Source organism: Stylophora pistillata, chromosome 7, assembly GCF_964205215.1.
Source record: "Stylophora pistillata chromosome 7, jaStyPist1.2, whole genome shotgun sequence".
Taxonomy (NCBI): Eukaryota; Metazoa; Cnidaria; class Anthozoa; order Scleractinia; family Pocilloporidae; genus Stylophora; species Stylophora pistillata.
The window spans coordinates 5,804,134-5,824,761 of record NC_142525.1 but is presented as its reverse complement, the minus strand read 5'-3'; the positions used below and the strand labels follow the sequence as shown (position 1 = coordinate 5,824,761).

At 38.0% G+C, this 20,628-nt stretch overlaps 1 protein-coding gene and 2 pseudogenes across 3 annotated transcripts in view; all 3 read right to left on the bottom strand.

The window, feature by feature from the left end:
* LOC111329771 (uncharacterized) overlaps positions 1 to 9,965 on the bottom strand; it is a 33,502-nt pseudogene extending 23,537 nt beyond the window's left edge. Inside the window, exons 1-4 of the transcript XR_015989385.1 lie at positions 9,855 to 9,965; positions 8,820 to 8,890; positions 876 to 1,512; positions 333 to 422 (exon numbers count right to left, since the gene is read on the bottom strand). The product of XR_015989385.1 is annotated as an uncharacterized LOC111329771 (transcript). The remainder of the gene's footprint in view (positions 1 to 332; positions 423 to 875; positions 1,513 to 8,819; positions 8,891 to 9,854) is intronic.
* The window catches only part of LOC148726351 (uncharacterized), a 98,695-nt pseudogene that overhangs the window by 37,598 nt on the left and 40,469 nt on the right, over positions 1 to 20,628 (bottom strand). Inside the window, exon 6 of the transcript XR_015989387.1 lies at positions 15,665 to 15,775. The product of XR_015989387.1 is annotated as an uncharacterized LOC148726351 (transcript). The remainder of the gene's footprint in view (positions 1 to 15,664; positions 15,776 to 20,628) is intronic.
* LOC148726355 (uncharacterized) lies at positions 13,279 to 15,228 on the bottom strand. The gene has a single exon (XM_088727084.1). It carries the CDS (start codon positions 14,932 to 14,934, stop codon positions 14,164 to 14,166), a length of 771 nt encoding a protein of 256 aa, XP_088583210.1. The 5' UTR covers positions 14,935 to 15,228; the 3' UTR covers positions 13,279 to 14,163.

Genomic DNA, 20,628 nt, shown 5'->3' with positions numbered 1-20,628 from the left:
TCTGTGGTAAAAATTTCTCTGGACTTTAGGCACCTAAATGAGCCAATTTTTTGCAGATCAGTGGCAGTACTGGAATCCTTGTGTGAACATGTCGTACACGCCCCTTTTCAAGGCCAACTGTAACTAAATGAACAAGTTATGTGTGCGTCCAATTTCCAAAATTTAACTTTCTTGCTTATACTTCCTGTAACATGTGCACTGCATACCCTGTTCAAGATCGTTAACAATTGTTTCATTCAAGACACCCAACACTGGCCCAAGGGCAGGGAAGGACAATTTTTTTCTTTCAGTGTTTTCAACCAATAAAACAGCTTTTTCTATCAAGAGCTAACCTTGTTCCTTTGTTTCTTCTGGTCGTGCCATCAATGTCTCCAGTTTCTCCCCAATGTCTTCCACTTTACTTTTCATCTGATCTACATTGTCTGCGGGTCAAAATTGACATTTTGTTTCAGATATTTCTGTATCTTTGGTAGAGTTCAAAGCTATTGAAACATTTGCATTTATACTTAAGGGTTGAATAACACCATACATGGAAAGTCTAGCTCAGATTCCGCTGCAGTAAGTGACTAGCTATAGGAATATTACTCTTATCCCTGGAAAGAGAGCCATTCCATTGCAAGTTACCCTCGCTGCATTTCCTGACAGTTTCCATCTTCAGTTGAGTGTTCCCACCGCTAGCGCGTCTAGATTAAAGTGTCTTAAAGGCATACATGTATAGTCTCCTTCGCAATCATTTCTTGGGAATTCATACAACTCATCACATGACTGTGAGCCAAAGCAATGTTTTGTGCCTAAGGTCCACGCAGCTTGATTAAATGTCAAACTTCCACTTTAATTTTTTTTTTACCTGAGTCATTGATTGGCACAACATATACCTTCAATCTCTCTGATCGTTTCTTTGATATTGTCCTCATCTTGCTTCCACTGCTTTAGCTGCTGCCTGTAGTGTTCTTCTGTCTCAGGATCTATGCACTCATTCTTAAGCTTACTTATAGCAGCTCCATAACCTGCTCCTACTAGTCCTAATATGGCATTGCTGATATCCTGCCAGTAGCTGTTGAATGTTGCATCATCTACAGAGGCTTTGGTGGCATGGGCGTACACAGTATTACGGTAGTATTTCAGCCTGGCTATGTTGGCTGCCTTACTCATATCTGTTGGTGAAGGAAGTCTGTCCCATCCAGTGCTGGGAGGAACCAATCCACAGATATTCCTCAGAAGCACCATCAATAACGTTACATCAAAGTTTTTTGATGAAACAGATGATGGTATAGTTGGATACAGCTTCCCCCATTGTGTAGGATTCAGAATTCTCTTCTTCCTCAGAGACTGTAGTGTTACATCCTCTGGGTGACGCCCCAAAACTGTATGAAGTCCTACTGGAGGATGTATGGCATCAAAAGTGTCTCTCAAAGCCTGGGATCCAACATCCACCAGAAGGCGACACAGACGAGCATAGTTAGTTGTTTCCTTCGTAGAAGGAAAAGCTGTTGTATAGGCTGATGCCATGTGCTGTAGTAGTAAAAAAAAAAAATTTTTTCAGACAACCAGGGTAGAGAACTCAAGGTGATGAGGTTTTGACTCTTTGACATAATACTTCCTTACCCAACATAAAATTTCCCCTCAACCTAAACTGAATGGTGCAATATTGTGAGAATGAGAATCATTAAAAAGAGAATTAAGTAAATGCGTGACCTAGGCTGACTCGGCAATTTCCTGATAAAAGCCGTGTGATATGGCCGAAATGTCGATCGTTCATCTATAAATTTCCAGTATTTGAATTATTTTCTTTTTGAAATGTAATACCATTTATTACATCCATTTTGAAATCACTTGTGATCCTTGCCATGTGATTGGCTCTCATGGGTGGAATTATTTCACAAATCGTGCAATTTTATTCTCTAAATTGCATCTTTTTCCCACCCAATGAAATTTCAATGCTTGTTTGAAGAAATGATCAAATCAAATTGCAGTAAAATAAGAGAAAACATTTTTAACTTTTTACAAACAAGCTCGGAAGATACTGGAACAATAAAATATTTGTACAGACTAAGAAAAAACTTGTACTGAGTGACTGAATTTTGCCTTTTCAAAAAAGATGTAATAAAGTGGTAATTGAACTTCGTGTCATGCAATTTTGTTCCTTTGATTTTTAAATCACGCATGATTTCAGACCAAATTGCACTCCACTCATTTCACTTACCATTATAGATAAGAAATATAATGCATAGCATCAGACTAACTCTTAAACGGAGCTTTCTTTTTGTACAATATGTCGACTCCAACATGATACACAAAAAGAATTAAGGCCGATAAGCAGGAATGACAGCCCAAATTCATTGCTAAACTGGATACCCTTTGGGTCTACTGGGGTAAACTGAATTGAAAAAAAGTTCTTTCCATGGCAACCAAAGTACATTTCTTGCACATCTTCTTAGCATCATTAAAGAAGATACTAAATATAAACAGTGCAAATTTAACATTTGATCTACTTGAGTTTTTTAAGTGGTCTCTACATTTGATTACTCAAATGCGAATGAGTTTATAATTTCAGAATGTATCATCAGCATAACTTGAGGTGCAAGGGAGTAAATTCTGTGAGTTTAAACTCAGCTGATCTATTTTCAAGAGAGTGAAGATCAGAAGTGGAGAATTTCTGGAATCAAACCCTCATGTATGTAATTAACAGTTTATTTAAAGAGAGGATTCTTACCTAATACTTGAAAATCATAAGAGGCAGAGACTCCAGATTGAAGTAGTCATATTTTTTCCTAAAATGTACAAAAAAATAATTACTCTATTGTGAAGCTGAATATAGATAATTCTTATCAGGCATTTTGTTGTAGTATCACTGAGTATTTTAAGAGTTAATGTGTCATATTTTGATGAGCTGGTAAAGCGAGTCAAAATACAAAGAATGAGTAAAAATACTCAGCAATACTACACAACAAAACATCCAGTAAGATAAGCCTTTTATTTCTCAAGTTAAGCTGGTTAAGTAGGGGCTTGATTAAATAGATAAAAGTTCAAAATGCTTTGCTAGTCTCAGGCAATTACCGAAAATATAAGTTCTACAGAAAAACATTATCTGGTCTCATACAACATAGCAAAAGGATTATACTATTGCAAATTCTTTAATGAAAATCTACATAACATGAAGAATACTTGGGCTGGTATTAATCAACTTTTGGAGAGACGAAAGAAAAATTCCAAACTCGTAACAGTACTTAAAAGCCCTGGTACCGGTGAAATTACTACTCTTGGTCCTGAACTTCCAAACATTATGAATAACTATAATTTTATCTCTTCTATTGGGGAAAGTTTGGCAAAAAATTTTTCCTCCTCTACGAAGCATTTCAGTGAATATTTACATGATCGTTCTATTGATTTTCTTTCTTTTTCGATCCTGTCACTCAATCCGAAATAGAGCGCGAGATTTTTTCCCTGCCTTATAATAAATCATATGGACTATATTCTTGCCCAACTCGCCTGATCAAATGCGCTTATTGTATCTTAAGCCAACCTCTTGCTGATCTAATTAACATCTTTGTGAGTTGTGGTGTTCACCCACCTCAATTGAAACACGCCAAAGTTGTCCCAATTTCCAAGGCTGATGACGACACAGAGCCCGGGAACTACAGGCCCATCTCTTTGCTTTTAACCGTATCTTTGAAAAAGTAATGTATAACCGCCTTATTGCCTTTGTCAAAAAAAATGATCTACTATATAAATCACAATACAAATTTCGTGACAAGCATTCCTGCCATCATGCTCTACTCAAAATTGTCAACAGAATTCAAACCAACATGGATAAGAAGTTATTTTCATCTGGAATATTTTTATATTTTAAAAAAAGCTTTTGATACTGTTGATCATTCCATTCTCTTGTATAAGTTATACCACTACGGAATAAAAGGAAATGTGAATGATTGGTTTTCCTTTTACCTCTCCGACCGTTTTCAATCCACTCAAATTGACTCTACATGTAATATCTCACACAAGAGGAAAATTTCTTTTAGTGTACGCCACAAGGATCTGTTCTCGGCCCACTTCTCTTTCTAATCTATATAAACGATATCCCCAATTGCTCTGAAATTGTTGATTTTCATCTCTTTGCTGACGATACCAACTTAAGATAAGTTGATAAAAGTCTCAAATCACTGGAGAGTGTTGTTAATAATGGGCTGAAAAATGTTACTGACTGGCTAAATACCAACAAATTAACTTTAAATACTAAGAAATCTAATTATGTAATCTTCCGCCCCTCACGAAAGAAACTAAACTCAACTATTGACTTAAAAATAATTGATAACAATACTAACACTATCACTTCCATGGAATACAATGTATAAGGAATATGTAAGTACTTGGGTGTCCTAATATTGACAGTACTCTAGGTTGGAAACATCATAATTATTACTAAATACCTAGTTTGCAAAATAAGTAAAACTGTCTATTATTCTCTGATTTTCCCTATATACACTGTGGCATAGTTACTTGGGGTCAAGCTGCTGAAACTCATATGAACAAAATTCTTCTTTTACAAAAGCGTGTTCTTCGATTAATTTTATATATGGTATAGAATAAAGAGCTCATACTATACCACTATTTATTTTTGTCAACATTTTACCGGTTAGCATGTTGTACCTTAAAACTGTGGCTGCCCGAATGCATGATGTATCATCTGGCATTACACCCTCTAAAATATCAAATCTCTCTACTCAATCTCATAAAATTCACATATACAATACGAGATTTTCTAATGCTGGTAATTATCATGTCAACAAATCAAGGCTTAACCAACAACTCTCTTCATTTTCAAGACTTGGTCCTAAAGTATGGAATAGTCTTCCATGTAGCTTGCGCTCCTTGCCTAAAAGGTCTTTTAGCAAAAAAGTCTGTACACTTTTGTTGAAATTACTCAACAATGAGAACAATTATGACTCTAAAATAACGATTGTTGCTAAATGACTGCTGGACTTATGGAACTACAACAGCACCTTCTATATGTATTTACATCTCAATAACCTACTGAAAACTATTCATACTTTCATTTACTTTATTTGCTTCGTTGTTACTCATAATCATATACTTGTTTGAATCAAATTCACTTTTCTAAATTAACAATATTGTAATCTCCTCATAATAATTATTTCCAACCTCCTTGATATATTTTAATAATTATTGTCTGCAACCACCCGATTCGATTAGCTTTACTACATTCGGGTGGGTATTTCTTTAATTTTTTGTATTTACCTATTTCTTAGTTTCTAAAAAGTACTTTCATTGGAGTACCAATACTGCATGATGTTTGTACTCCTTTTGGGCATTATGTGTACTCTTTAAAGCACAGTTGGATAATAAATTCATGTACTAATTAGCATAAATAAAATATCCTCAAACTCACATCAAGCTGACAAACAGCTACCTAACAGTATTAACCATATTCATGTAAGGATTTATAATTGCAATAAATAAAATAATTCAGTTCTATATGATAATTATAGAGGGAGAATCATTGAAAAGCTGAAGTACAATCGTGCAGAGCATGCTGCAGGTATTTCTCTGCATCAGAGCCTTGCAAATAGATCAGAGCAGGAAAAACGGATGCGATTTGTGCGACCTCGCCGAGTAAACTTCAATCCCACAGAAATATTTGTGATCTACTCCGAACACTTCTCGAAGGACTGTTTCGAGAGATCTGCGTACTTTGAAGGATCTAGGTGAAGAATTCTTTTGGGTTCAGTGCCTACAGTTCAAGAAGAGAAGGGACAAGAAAAACCGTCCTCAGTGCGATCTCGACGTCTGAAAGCAAAGTCTACGAACCTCCACGGATTTTGTCACCTTTACATTTGAGCTGATCAATATCCACCTTTAACAACTCTCTGGCAGAATACCTTACACAAAGGAAAGCACTCGGTGAACATTGTAAATATAAGAATGATAAAATAGCCGATTTGAGGATTAAGATTTTTGACCTCAAAGAGCTCACTTTTATACAAAAGAGATGAAAAATATAATTGTGTACTCTGATTCTAAAAAAAAAAGCTGGCTTTAATATCAGCGAAAGCAGAACAAACAGCTTAAGACCCAGAACGTAAAAACACTTTAAAATGTAGGCTTGCAACCAAAAAACCGAGAAAATGAAAATTTCTTTAAAAACCTGTCAAACTATCAACCATCTGACAGCCACGTAAGCGTGCTATCAACGGGTCTCAAATTCATCCCAACGCCCGTGACAAACGAATTTAAAATCAGGCCAACTTTTGCGAGATTTATTCGCAAGACAAATGCGCCTCCGTTACACCTTTCACAGACAAAACAAAGAACCACTTCTGTTTCATATCAAACTGAATGCCACCGGTTCAGTCTTCTATCGCCCTACAGCCCTACTTGGAAATTTCTCATAACGCTACTTGCAGACTGCATCTAAGCCAAAAAATACTTTGTAACACAATGAGGTCACGGCTCTAAAAGAGTTGAAACAAACTCTGCTTTAAACCTCACCGAAGCAACACAACAATAGTCATCATGAATAAGACAGAAAAAGCAAAAAAGGCCAAAGTGCAACTCAACAACAGAGTTCACTTCAAACCTCTCAAAGCACCGATAGTAAAAAACACGTAGGAAAGAGTTAATGAGATCATTGACCAAACGCATTGGGGAAAACACATTGATGGCTCAGAAATGGCTTTCACAAACTCCCAATATCTGCCTTTGGATACACAATTAGCCATTGCCGAAAACTATTTTTACTAATTACCCAATCATTTCTTACAAAAAAGGAAAATCCCTTACGACAAGCAAAAATACAGTTCGGAGGCGATAAAGCGATGCGACCTACAAAAGCCACACGGGGAGTTCGTGCCATTCTGTGTTTATCTTTATTCGCATAGCAAAACTTAATCGTTTGTCGGCGCAAAACTATCCACAGAAACTTCTGATCATTTCTGGGACAATTCATCATCTGAAAAAGTCGACATTTCCCGACTGACAATGAAACAGTTCTCAAAAAAGTAATATGTGTGATTCTCTGTGCAGGGAAAAAAGAGAGTTGTGACAAAGGAAAGCATAAGTTTGTTGAGCCTTTGACGTCATGATGACGTTTTTGTGGGCTCGGCTGGAACATGTTTTCAGCAATGGCGGACAATTTCTGTACGACTTTGAAGCGGTAAAAATTGGCCATCAAAGGTTTGTTTTGAGTTTTTAATGGAAAAAAGGTCTTAACTTGACCCAATTCAACATTGTGTAAACAATTTAGGCCAAAATAAAATGGTCAATTGTCGTCTCAGGGGTACTTTAACTTATATTATTGTGTGGTATAGTCGCTTAGGGCCAAGCTGCTAAAACTTACTAAAACAAAATTCTTATTCTTCAAAAATGTGCTTCTCTGCCTTATGTTCTTTGGTGACTACAATTCTCATGCAGTATCTTATTTTGCCTCCTCTAGCTTTCTTCCCTAAGATCTATTCTACTTTAAATCCACTTTGTTATTCTAGCTACTGCATGATATATCTAACAGCTTAACACCTACTAACATATCTAACTTATTTGCTTCCCAATCTTATATTCATTCATATAGCACAAGATCATCTTCAACAGGTGACTATACATGTATAAATTAAACACTCCAGGTTATACAAACAAACTACTGGTAAGTCTTTTTTCCAAGATATGGTATAAAAATCTGGAATAGTTTACTGTGTGAAATGGGTCAAATTTCCAAAAATAACTTTCATATCAATGTCCACCACACTTTACGGCAAATACTTTCAGAAGAAAATGATTCTGGTAATCTACCCGCCTTAAAAACCAAAATTTCCTGAAAACTTGGCTTATATTATCAATGTTAACTTCACTAAATTGAATTTATTCTTATTTATTTGGTTGTTTATTTTTTCCCCTCTATTTCTCTAATCTTCCTTGTGAGCCATTTATATTTGTATATATATAACATAGGTGTAACCACTGCTCATCTCGACTAACTAGTCTGCTATTTAATTGCAGGCCATGGATATTGCTTTCTGTAACATTTGCCATAATTAATAAGGCTGATCTGAAAGCTGAAAGTTGTTGATATCATGGAATATATTAATTAGAATAATTATGTTGGTTAATGAGGAAAATGTTGTCAGTTCTGTTTGTTTACAGCGAGCAATCTATATTGCAGGTAATTAAGCTGCTTTCAAATTGAAATGTTTTTGTTTTTTCAGATTAGTTTGAATATCTTTTTGTGCTCTAAACAGGTTATGTGACAATTGCAGCTTGTGTGAAGAATAAGCTGTGAAACTGTCTTTCTTGGCACCCTTATACTCAATTCCCATTCCTCGTTTTAACACTCCTAATTAAAAGTTCGACTAATCGAAAGCTGCAAAATCTTATGGTTGTTATCCAAACAGACACTTGTGTCCAACTATACATGTACTTATGGCTTCTTTAAATCGTGGAAGAAAATCACTTACATTCTTAACAATGCGGCAAAGAAGACAAATTGATTTTTATTTCAACTCAGCTTGAGGAAATTATATTTTCCCAAGTATTCCATCTCAGACCATTTTACTTTCGCTTTCCGCCTTCTTTGATTCTCAAAATGAAATTCGATTCAAGCATATTGCGTTATCCGTCAGAAAAAGACAACTTTCGAGATTCAGATGTTGCACAGTAAAATTATGCTTACACATACCAACAAGCTTCTTGAGTTTAAAGAACTTGGAAGCTGTGAGCAGGGTATTTTGACGGTGTAGTCGTTACTTTATGTGCGATTCGTAAACGTCACAGCATCATTATTTCACAATGGTTTGTTACAAGTATCTCCTTACCTTTGGCTTGGAGCTTCTCCTGATATTTACACAATCTGTTGCACAACGCTTGGAATCGATTCGATGAACAGCTGTTGGAAGAAAATTAATTCATATGAAATCAACACACAATATTACGCAGTCAAATGAAACCGCTCGGTTTCGATTCTCGATCAAATACCTCAAGTGGAAGGTTGTTCTTCAGATCGTCCGTCTAGTACCTGCACTTCTGATTCCAAAGCTCGTTTTCTACGTGTCAACAAACGAGCTGCTCGTTATGAATTTTGAAGACGTTGCATTTAGTTCCAGTGTGAAGGCCAGGATGATGCTACATCGAAGGCGCTCGTCGAGGGTCGAACACACAAATTTATAGTACAGCGGTTACACATAAAATATGTCATGTAAGCTGTACCACTTATTCCCAACGAAAAGTCCAAACTCGAAATCTGTAAGATTGCACTGAACAAAGTATAAAGATATCCAAAACCTAATACAAATGTTTTCAGTGTGTTTGAGCTAATTTACAAGGTTGTCAATGCGCTAATAAACCTAACAGTAACGTTAGAATTTTAGACGGTAGCTTCATCTCTTAAAAAGTAAAGTTTGAGAGAGATTCTCCTTGGAATGTTAAGTCAATTTTTTTAGTAATGTAATACGAAAAACTTGTCAACACTGAAACATCAAATGATTCGTAAAATAACGAACAGCATTTTCAGGAATTGAACACAGCCTAGGCTAGTCTTAAGTCAGTCCCACACTAGGAAGAATCTTCTCCAATATCAATTTACGTCACTGATCTGCAACGATTATATCCTCGAACTCGTCTCTTTTCCCATCGTAAAAACCCAAAAAGTACTGGTTTTTATCAGAACAATTTTCAAGGTTTTCCTCAAGGAACTCAATCTCCGATTTGTTTAAAGACGATTGAATAGTCGCCGCCATGATTACGCATTTTAGTGTCTCACTGAAAAACTGTTTTCAGTTTTAAATGTCATCCTTTCGCGGGCTTTCGCAAATATTCGCGGGTTTCATAATTTCCCCTCTGACCAAACTTACCATTTACTCTTACCCTCGACGAGCGCCTTCGATATAGCATCACCCGAAGGGCCAGGCTTTGAAACGATGTCGCCTATCGGATCATGTGATCACCTGATCAGAGACCCTTACACGTCAATCATCTTTTGCCAAACTATCAAAACACTCATCCCCGGATGACTAAATACAACAGATGATAAAATGCAAGTTAAGCCTTTCACTGCCAAGATCTCATTTATTAATATTTAAATTCTTCTCACTGTCTTCCATACGATTATCATGAACTGAATTTGGAGAATTTAACCTTGGATCATCTCATAATCCCTAATTGATATTTTTCTTTACTCTCATCACTTGTCTGCTTAAAATTCTACTGATCTTGTGAAGAGAAATTCTCTCTCGGTCACTCGTGGGAGTTAAGGGTTTAAAGGACGTTGTTTTATATATTTCCAGCTTTGGACCAGCACAGACTCTAAGGAACAGAGCGGGTGAAAAAGTTTTGTGTAGTGGCCAGTGATTATTTAAGGCCGGGGGGGGGGGTAGGGATGTGGAGGATTTTGAGAGGTTCACATGGTTTTCAGGGAAATGGATGGGGGCATACTGGCTGCCAATTAACCGCCGATAAACGATGGGGGGCCCCCAAAAAACATCAGAGAGCCTAGAGGGGGATCAGCTAAATTTCATCATGACACAACCAAAGTCCTCCAACACAACCCACCCCCCCCCCCCCATCTCCTCTTCTCGCGATACATAATTAGTGGTCTCTACTGGTAACCTGTCTGGAATATTCAAATGAAACTGAGTGTGGCAGAGGAAAAAAAACTGGCATAAGAGGTAAATCAGCAGAGCTATTAACAGGAACACTCTACTTAGACCCGTGGAAGACTGGAAATCAGATGTCGACAGAAAGGAACTGGTGTACATACTGTCTACTGACTAGAGTAAAGCCTTTGACTCTCTTAGCCATTCTCTAATCATAAAGAAACTCGAGGCCTATGGCATAGGACAAAATTCTTTCAACCTTCTTAGATCATACTTTGAGAATAGGCTCAATAGAGTGAAAATAAAAGGAGTGACAAGTGACTGGAAAAGGATGGTGCTTGGCTGCCCGCAAGGCTCGTCCTTTGGCCCCCTTCGGTGGAATTTGTTCCAAAATGATATGTCATTAATATTCCATATAAATAATGCTAATTTGAGCATGTATGCCGACGACCATCAGATGTATGTCATGGGGAAGAAGCATGACGTTGTTGCGCAAAGTATCAAGATACATGGAGAGAAAGCTCTATCCTGGTACAAGAACAACTATCTCTCAACCAGCCCAGAAAAGCTCCAGCTGTTAACGATCAACCCGAGAAATGTTGACAAAGACAACGATAATCCAAATTTTTCTGTTGACGGTCATACTGTTAAGAGAATGGGGGAAATACGGCTCTTAAGATTTCAAATCGATGAAAAATTGAGTTTTACTAGTCATATCAGTGATCTATGCTCTAAGGCCAGTCAAAAAGTACGGGTCCAAGTGCGGCTACGCAATTTGATACCTTGTAATGCTAAACTATCACTTTACAGGTCTTCAATTCTGCCCCATCTAACCTACTGTCATCTAGTATGGCACTTTTATAATGCATCGGATCGCAGAAAGCTTGAGCGGATTCAGGAGCGAGCACTTAGGGCGGTAATAGATCAGCGTCCTATCAAGAACTGCTAAGTCGCGCCAAACTACCGACGTTGAACAATCGGCGCCTACAAGACATTGCCACGTTGATGTTTAAAGTTAAGCACAGTCTCGTACCCGACAATATTTCTGACTTATTTAACATAAAGAACACTTAGTATAATTTACGGAACAGTGACCTCGAACTGCCAAGATTCGAAACTGTAAGATTTGGTTGGAATTCTATAAAATATATGGGACCTCTCATTCGGTCGAAGTTACCAAGACACCTAAGAACGATAGAAACTCTAAATTCGTTCGAGAAGAACATAAGAAAAGTCGACCTTTCAACTCTCGTTGAAATTTAAAACTTAACTAAATAACTTTATAATCTTTTTAATTATCTACTATAAATAATTATTATCTACATGTGTGAATGTATTTGACTTTTAAATTTTTTAGTGTCCTCCTTTAGCTTATAGCTAAAAACATAGACACTTAAATAAAGTTTTTCATTTATTCATTCATTCAAGTATCAAATCTTGAACTCGGTGAGTGCGACAACGATGTAAAAAGGACGCTTGTTTCTGTTTCTCTTGTTTAAGACAGAAAGCGATTAACCAATTGTTGAAAAGTTCTGAATTTGTGTTTGATGAAAGTTTGATAGGGATTACAAACATGATCGTAATATAGCCTCATAGAATCATCTCAAAATATATATAGAGATAAAACTAGCACAGTGGTTGGATGAGTTCTTAGCCTAAACGCGTGTCGTCATTCAATTAGCGAGGCTGCATATCATTTTATGGTTAACAATTTATGATATGCGCCTGATATCTTTGAACATGAAGCAGGAGGACTGGGTCGAGGTTATGAAGTCGAGGCAGACTGCTTCAAATTCCAGGGAAATCCCGTGCTAGAGAGTAAAATAAAAAAAGAGCTTCTGACTTTTTCAGACTGTGACCTGCTTTGATTACCTATAATTTTTCTTTGTAAAAGTTTTTTACCAAATGTATTTTTCAGTCGGGTGAGATATTTGGTCGGTATTTTGACATTAAATATTTTTCTGTAGAGGTTACTAGACTTACCAGGGGGTTTCAATGGAGTTAACTGATACCCTTAAAACGGCCAAAACAATATTATCCGTTAGTCGTTAAATGGCGAAAATTTAAAACCATTAGTCGTAAAAGCCATCACCCCTTTGGGACTCTCTAACCAGTCTCACCAATATTGCACTAGCTCGTTTACACACATCACGTGATCTGTCCTAGTTCTTCATCCTGCCTTGTCATTAGACGCAAACAATGATCAAATAGCTTGTTTGTGAGCCCAGGAATCGTATTTAACTCCATTTTGTCATTATTTATCACCGAGGGGGGAAGGGGGGAGAGTAAAGGGTCGGAGGATTCTGGGTTGCTGACAAGGGACAATGGAAAAAATACTGAAAATGAGGGGGGGGGGCGTCACTAGAATTCTTAAAAGCCTTAGTGGGGATCAGGTTAGTTTTAATGTGAAACAAACAAAATAACTCGACCCCTCTCCCCTCAGGCAATATGTTATGAGCGGTTTCTAATGAGCATGAAACATTCAACTCTTGAGACAAATTTCATTCCCGAAGCGTCCATGTTGTGACGACTTTTCAGCATAATTTCATGGCTAGTTGACAAACGATAAAGAAAACAACAACAATATGAACAACATTCACATCGCATGGATTTTTTGGGATAATGGAAATATGTAAATAGGACAGGTAACCATAATTATGAGATAAAAAAATGAAAATATATCGAAAATACTTTTATTTACATCAGTTAAAAGTCCTAAGAAGTACATCTATCGTCTAAATTACTCACCCTTACAAAGTGAAAATATATGTTGTGGCAACAATTTTAAAACAAGTTTCACTTCGACAGAAAAACTGTTTTTTCTGGTCTTAACAAAGCTTCATATAGTTATCAGCGGGTGTCTTACGATAAGACATGACTAAAGCTCATTTTATTAACCCTTATGACCCAAGAGTAATGAATATCAAATTTCTCCCCAAAATACTGGAAAGTATCAGCAAATTATCACACGCAAGGTCGATGGGAATCGAGGAACTGATCAGCAAAGAAATAATTACTCTAACCTTTAACTAAAACTGACGGTATTTCCTTAAAGAAAATGTGAGGTGAATCTACAGCTAAAGACAAAAAAAATTCAGCCGATTTTCATAGTAAACAAAATCCAAGGCAGCCTTTTTGCATATGACCTCAATGCTTTCAGCTTATTCCTCGCGTGGACATTCTCGCGGTTTACACACACGCGTCATGGATAAAGCATACTTTCTAATGCAATGCCATAAAAGGTTAATTATTATATCACTCGCAAACAGAGTAAACGCTACTTAGATAACATCGTTGTAAAGTTTTACGGTGGCCAAACTTTCAACGTGTTACAGTTTAAAATCTCTCACTAAAGGTAATAGATGCAGCATATAAAGTCTTGTATAAACACTGACATTAACAAATAGAAGCTACTGCACATTTACCCTACGCGGGTTCAAAGTCAATAGTGGTTCCTTATTCTTAACGTTAACGCTTCCTATACTCTTTATCAGAGTAAATTGTCGGAGATGGATGACATTCTTGCGCAGCATTCAGAGCAGCATCACCATCAGCACTAATCTCATTCCTATACAAATACAACTTTGTCAGTTTTATTATATTTCATACACTCAGCCATAGAAGCAGCGCCGTAGTAACCAATGCTAACGTCAGACAGAACCAACTTTGTCACAGATGTATTCTCTTTCAAACACTCAGCCAGAGCAGCGGCACCAGCATGACCAATTCTATTTTGAGACAAATCCAACTTTCTCAAGGATGTATTTTCTTTCAAACACTCAGCTAGAGCAGCAGCACCAGAGCAACCAATGTTACTCTTCCACAAAGACAACGTTTTCAGAGATGCATCACTTTTCAAACACTCAGCCAGAGCAACGGCACTAGCATCACCGATTTTATTTTGAGACAAATCCAACTTTCCCAAGGATGAATTTTCTTTCAAATACTCAGCGACAGCAGCAGCACCAGGTTCACCAACGTTATTTTCCCTCAAACACAACTCTGTCAGAAATTTATTTTCTTTCAAACACTCAGCCAGAGCAGCAGCACCAGTGCAACCAATGTTATTTTTCCACAAATACAACGTTTTCAGAGATGTATTCTTTTTCAAACACTCAGCAAGAGCAGCAGCACCAGCATTACCAATATGTTTCCAATGCAAATACAACTTTGTCAGACATGAGTTTTCTTTCAGAAACTCAGCCAGAGCAGCAGCACAAGCGTCCTCAATTTTATTTTCAGGCAGACGCCGCTCTTTCAGAGATGTATTTTCTATCAAACAATCAGCCAGAGCAACAGCACCAGAGATACCAATGTTATTACCACTCACATCCAACATTGTCAGAGATGTATTTCCTTTCAAAATCTCAGCCAGAGCAGCAGCGCCAGCATCCCCAATGCGATTAGCAGCCAAAGTCAAATGTGTCACAGATGTATTATCCTTTAAACGCTCAGCAAGAGCAGTCCCACCATTGACAACACCTGTCAAATCCAACCTTGTCACAGTTGAATTGGTTTTAAGGACGTTGGCCAAAACGACAACTATTGCTTCACCTATTTCCTTCAATACGCACCCCTATTCTAATAAGCGCTCTTTTTCTACTAGGCGCTCCTATTCCAGAAAGCGCCCCTATTCTGTTTCAGTGGTGGCACTGCTTGAGTACATGGAGAGGCGTTAACGCAGAGTCACGCGGGTAGAAAAGTCGAATGAGTGACACGTATTTTCGCTCCTTATGTCCTTAATAAATGCAGAAAAAGGTGAATTCAGCGCTCTCAAGCGGAATACATCACATAATGATAATGCTTGAATTGACAAACCTTCGCGCTACGGCGAAAAAATATAGAACTTATAAACCTCCATGGGAGGAATAATGAAAACACGGACCAAAAACGCGTGATTCTTAAGTTGAATTTTCTGTGATGCTTTGAGTGGTTTGATCAGCTCCAGCAGTTTAGCATAGTTATGTCTCCTCTTGACTTCATAGCACATAGGAAGATTCTGCACACATTACACCATTTTCTTTTTTAGAATCATCCAACACTAACATTTATTACATAAAAGCGTTTACCTTCCTTCCTAGGTCTCTTGTTAGGTGGTGGCCTGCTCATCAAATCATCCAATGTTCGTTTGACCATTTCAATATCACCTTTCATCTCACTTAGTTTTTCTGTGGTACTTTCTGCGAAACAATATTTCTCTTTTATCAGTTTCCACTGAAATCGTTAAATAAAAGATTCTAAATTCACATTTAATTGTACCACGATCAGCGTGGCCCACTAACTAGCGCCTTTGGATCCGTTATCTTTTGGTCGCCGGCTAAAGTAGCAGAACTTTTCGTTTAAAACGATTTTAGCCTTGCTGATTAGTGCGATTGCATGAACCTAGCTAGTAGAGTTAACACGTGCCTTTGTTGCTTACATTTAATCTCAACATAGTATATCCGACTTGAAAACATTGAAGAAAAATCAGTTTTCCTGGAGAGGTCTATCTGTCATATTTGGCAGACCATCATATCAGTTTTCCAGTAAGGTATATGTTGGCCAATGAATATAAATTGACAATATTTCATATGTGCCACGTAGCGCACGAACACGGCGTGCAGATTGCTTATCTTCTGCCCTCACAATCTAAGCTGTAAGTGTTAGCGAGTCATGCACCTCTAAATCATTTCATCTTTGGAATATTCCACAAGTATATTTTAACGTAACTTCCACTAAATTTCAAGTGGCTTCTGAGTATTTGTCCACAACAATTTTATATTTCCTGTGAAAAATTTTACCATAACGCACTTTTATCTTGCTGAGTTGTTTACCTCCATTCCTCGTGTCCTCTTTCATTTGAGAGTCCAACTTTTCATTAATGTTTTGTATGTTGGTATGGAAATATTGGAAAAATTTGGTAAAAGTGTTCCGTCATAGTGCTTCTCGAGTCCTTTACCTTCATTCCTCGCGTCCTCTTTCACCTGGGTGTCCAACTTTTTTCCAATGTTTCGCACTACACTACTGATCTCATGCAACTCCTGTCTATTTTGTTCTGATGATAGAGGGTAACATTTATGTCATTTTGAAAATAAGGGTATTCTACTGAAGGAATCACAATTCAAGGGGGGAAGGATTGTATCAGTGAAGTAATGAGTTGGTGAAAATCTTTGCGCATTGGCACTGCGAGCGAAAGAGAGAAATGGCCTGGTTCATGAATCATCTAAGATCCAGTGATCATGATTTAAACATCTAAGGAAGACACCTCCTTTTATGCACATGTCCCTGACACACCAACCCAAAACGGGGAAGAAAGAAAAATGCCTTCTATTGGACCTTAAATATTATGGGAGAATTCATTAGGAGATCTTACGCGACAGTTGAGTATTCGGCGTTCGCAGTGTCAAAGTAAGGGAGCAATTACTCTGTAAATCTGAGCTCAATATAAATACAACAGACAAAATTTGTCGTGCTACTGAAAGCAGTGCCTCAACTGAGGGAAGTCAGCGACAGAGAGAACGCTACCCAATGCCAACCATAAACCACGTAGCCACACGCCTGCATGGAGCCAAGGAGTTCACGAAGTCAGATGTTGAAGGCAGTTTCTAGCACGTAAAATTAGACAATAGCTGAACTTCTCTGAACCCATTTAACACAGCGTTTGGTAGATACCGATGGGTACATATTCCAACCACACTTCTCATCTGCCTAAAATCAAGATTGTGATTTTGTCTGCAGATCGTAACATTCATCAAGTTCAGGTTTTCGGCTTCTATATCTTAGACACAGTTGACATGTATCTGTTGTTTTAAGCGAAAGATCCGTTTTTCAATTGAAAAACAATAAAAGAACAGAAAAAGGAAAATCAGTGTATTTCACGCAGGTTTAGAGCATCAAACGGAACATACATGTACCGGACATCAATCAGGGGTTATATGAACACTTTTGTCGTTTTATGGCAGAACAAGTCTATTTTCAGCAAGGCTGGGACAAAACAGAGCAAATGATATGCCAATAACGTTTTTCATCACAACTTTACTGTCTTGATGTATGGTAAAAATTTGTCTTAACTTCGCGTCCGAAATGTGCCAGTTTTGGCAGCTCTTTGGTCATACTACAATCCTTCGTAAATATCTCGTACCTTCATGGTCTATTTTTGCACGATACGCAAGTTACATTCAATTTCCAAGATCACGATCCCCCCTCCTCCCCCCCACCCATCCCGCTTTCAAAATTGTTTGATTCAGGACACCCAACATTGTCGTACATGGAGGAAGGGGGAGGAAAGGGGAAGTAAAGGGAAAGTAAGGGGAGTAAGGGGAGTGTGAGTAAGCACTCATATTTTATTAAGCGACCCGATTCTGTTTCAGTGATAGCACCACTAGAATATATTTACAATGAGATCAAACGTAGTTCACCTTCTTTTCAGTTCTCATTTAAAGCCTCATTACAAAAAAACGGTGGTCTGCGTCTCTGTCTCCCAGCCTATTGTGACGACGTGACCGCACAGTTTCTTCAAACGAATATTCTTGTTTGTGACAATTGTTTGGTCGGTAGTTTTAGTCTGACAGGATCCCGGGAGTCTTCTATATTAACTTTTCATTGAACATTCCAAGCTTTGTTTCGTACATTTCATCTGTCTCAAAGAGAGAGGGAAGGGGGGGTGGGTTGACGTTGATGCCGGATATATGATTAAAAATAAGCCCTTTTGACGGTTGACGGTTAACCTTTTTGGAATGTCATTTATAAAAAAATTTCCTTATGACGCGTTTGTAAAGAACTGTTAATTGATAACACCTTTTATTAACAAATAACGAACGTCTTACAAAACCAGAAGTGTTTCCACACCGGAGGTCAGTTCTATCGATGACCAGGTTTACTCGTGACTAGAAGTTACAGGACTTACATAAAAGTATTTTTGTGAGATATCAAAACTTTTATTAATAAAGGACAGAATCCGACCCCAATTAAGGCAATCGTCCAGTTCTTAGTTACGGATATCTAGGACATTTGAGGGCTAGCATTGGCTTGCTTCTTTGATGGTTGACGGTAAAAAGATTGCGTTTAAGTTTTGACGGTTGCCGCTTAATATTTTGGCCTTTTGATGGTTGACATCTAACCCCATTGAGACCCTCATAAAGAGAGGAAGGGGAGATCATAGGAATATTACAGAGCCTAGAGGGAGATCAAGTGAGTTTTATCATGACACGACCGAAATCCTCCAAGACGCCGACACCTATCAGGCAAAGACGTCCTCTGTGATCGAAAGTGAACAGTATCAGCGCTTGAACAAAGATTCCACAGACTGTTTAGGAGGTTGTCCCAGAAACTGCGCTTGAAACGAAGCGGACATCTAGTAGAGGCCGTCTACAAAAAGATGAGACCACGACTCGAACAGCTGCCTAGAATGTATGGTTTACCGAAGATTCATAAAGCCGATGTACCTCTGAGATCGCCTGAGTCAAGTGTGAACACCTTTGCAAAAAATTTGTCCACTCACTTAGCGAACATCTTATTTCTGTTTATAAGAAATATCTAATAAGAAACATCTTCCTCCTACTAAGAAACTTCTTCTGTCAAAGGCCATAACATTTAACCGTCAACCTACTACTCCCCACTGAGACTAAACTGACAATAACTGATAACGTCAGAAGAAATCCTGTTTTTCATGCTTAATACGATCAGCCTATCTTAGATTTCCCGGATGATATTTACACCTCTAGAAAAACGATAAAGCAAACTCAGCTTCTTTTGCATCAAAGAGCAATTTTCATTTTTGCCAAAGAGCCGCGCAATCAAATTCAGTATACGTAAGCGTGCTCAAAATCCCGATAGCGTACGCTGATAGTGTACGCAAATCGCTTCGCTAGAAAATTTTCTTTTTCGCCCGAGCGGCCATGGTTAGCGCGGGGAAAAACTAATATATTTCGCGACAATAATGGATACAGAGACTCGGCCCACCAGTCCCAAAACGAAGACAATTTTCCGACCTTTTCGCTTGGACTAGAGTTCTTAAATGAGGCAAAAAAAGAGAAAAACAACGGAAAAGGAGACTCGGCATATGCGCTGTCACGATTCGCTTCACTGTCTGACGGTGAAATAAAAGTGCCAGTTCATTCACATTCACTCATTTCATTTTCATTTCATTCACCCGGAAGGTCCTGACTAATCTATTACCCAGATCCTCTCTTTTAACTCTATGGTCTGGGTACGAGACTAGGTCCTAACCCTGTCAAGAGCCGCACCTTATCTTAGCGGGGTGGGGTGGGGTGGGGGTACCTGGGCTACTAAGAATCCACCGATCTCCTAGACAATTTAATAATGACCTTATCTTGCAATATTTTTTTCAGCGTGCTCTATTGTTCAGCGCGTGCGCCATGTCCGCCATATCTCAAGCGGGTTTCGATGTCATGGGGTAACTCCCGTAAGGAGCTTGCGGAAAAAATTATTAATCTAGCGTGGGATTACTCCAACAACCCTTTTTGATCGAGTCCGTGATCTTTGATTCATTATGCATAGATGTCTCTTGACTACTTGTGACATACATAACTTTACCGCGGTTTTTCCTCTCTTTTTCATCCTCTTCCATCGTTGCACATTTTTTTCCATTCCTTTTATGTTATTTAAAGGCTGGTGAACCTGTTTTACAATCCCGGGTTTGAATTCCCCCTCCCCATGTTTTCTTCCTTTTCCTCTCCTACTCCTTTCCCAGAAATTCTCTGATAAAATTAACAGCTGACAATATCTGAGGAGAAGGGTAGGGTAGGGAAAGTTTGAACACCTGCATAATCTGTGGCTGCCGCCAGTGTCCTTTTTCTCTCTTTTTTTTCCTTTCGTCTTTTTTCACTTAGCAAGACAATTCACTCGTTCATCCAGTAATCATTACCAAAGTAAAACCGAATTCCTAAAGCATCCATACTACATTGAACCAATTGCGTCAATTTCCAAAAGATCTCAAGCAAAAAAGTTGACATGAAGTAAGGAAACAGTAAATGAAGGGGCATCGAGATCAAACAGATTTTCCGGAAGAATGCAGGAAAAAAAAAACTAAACA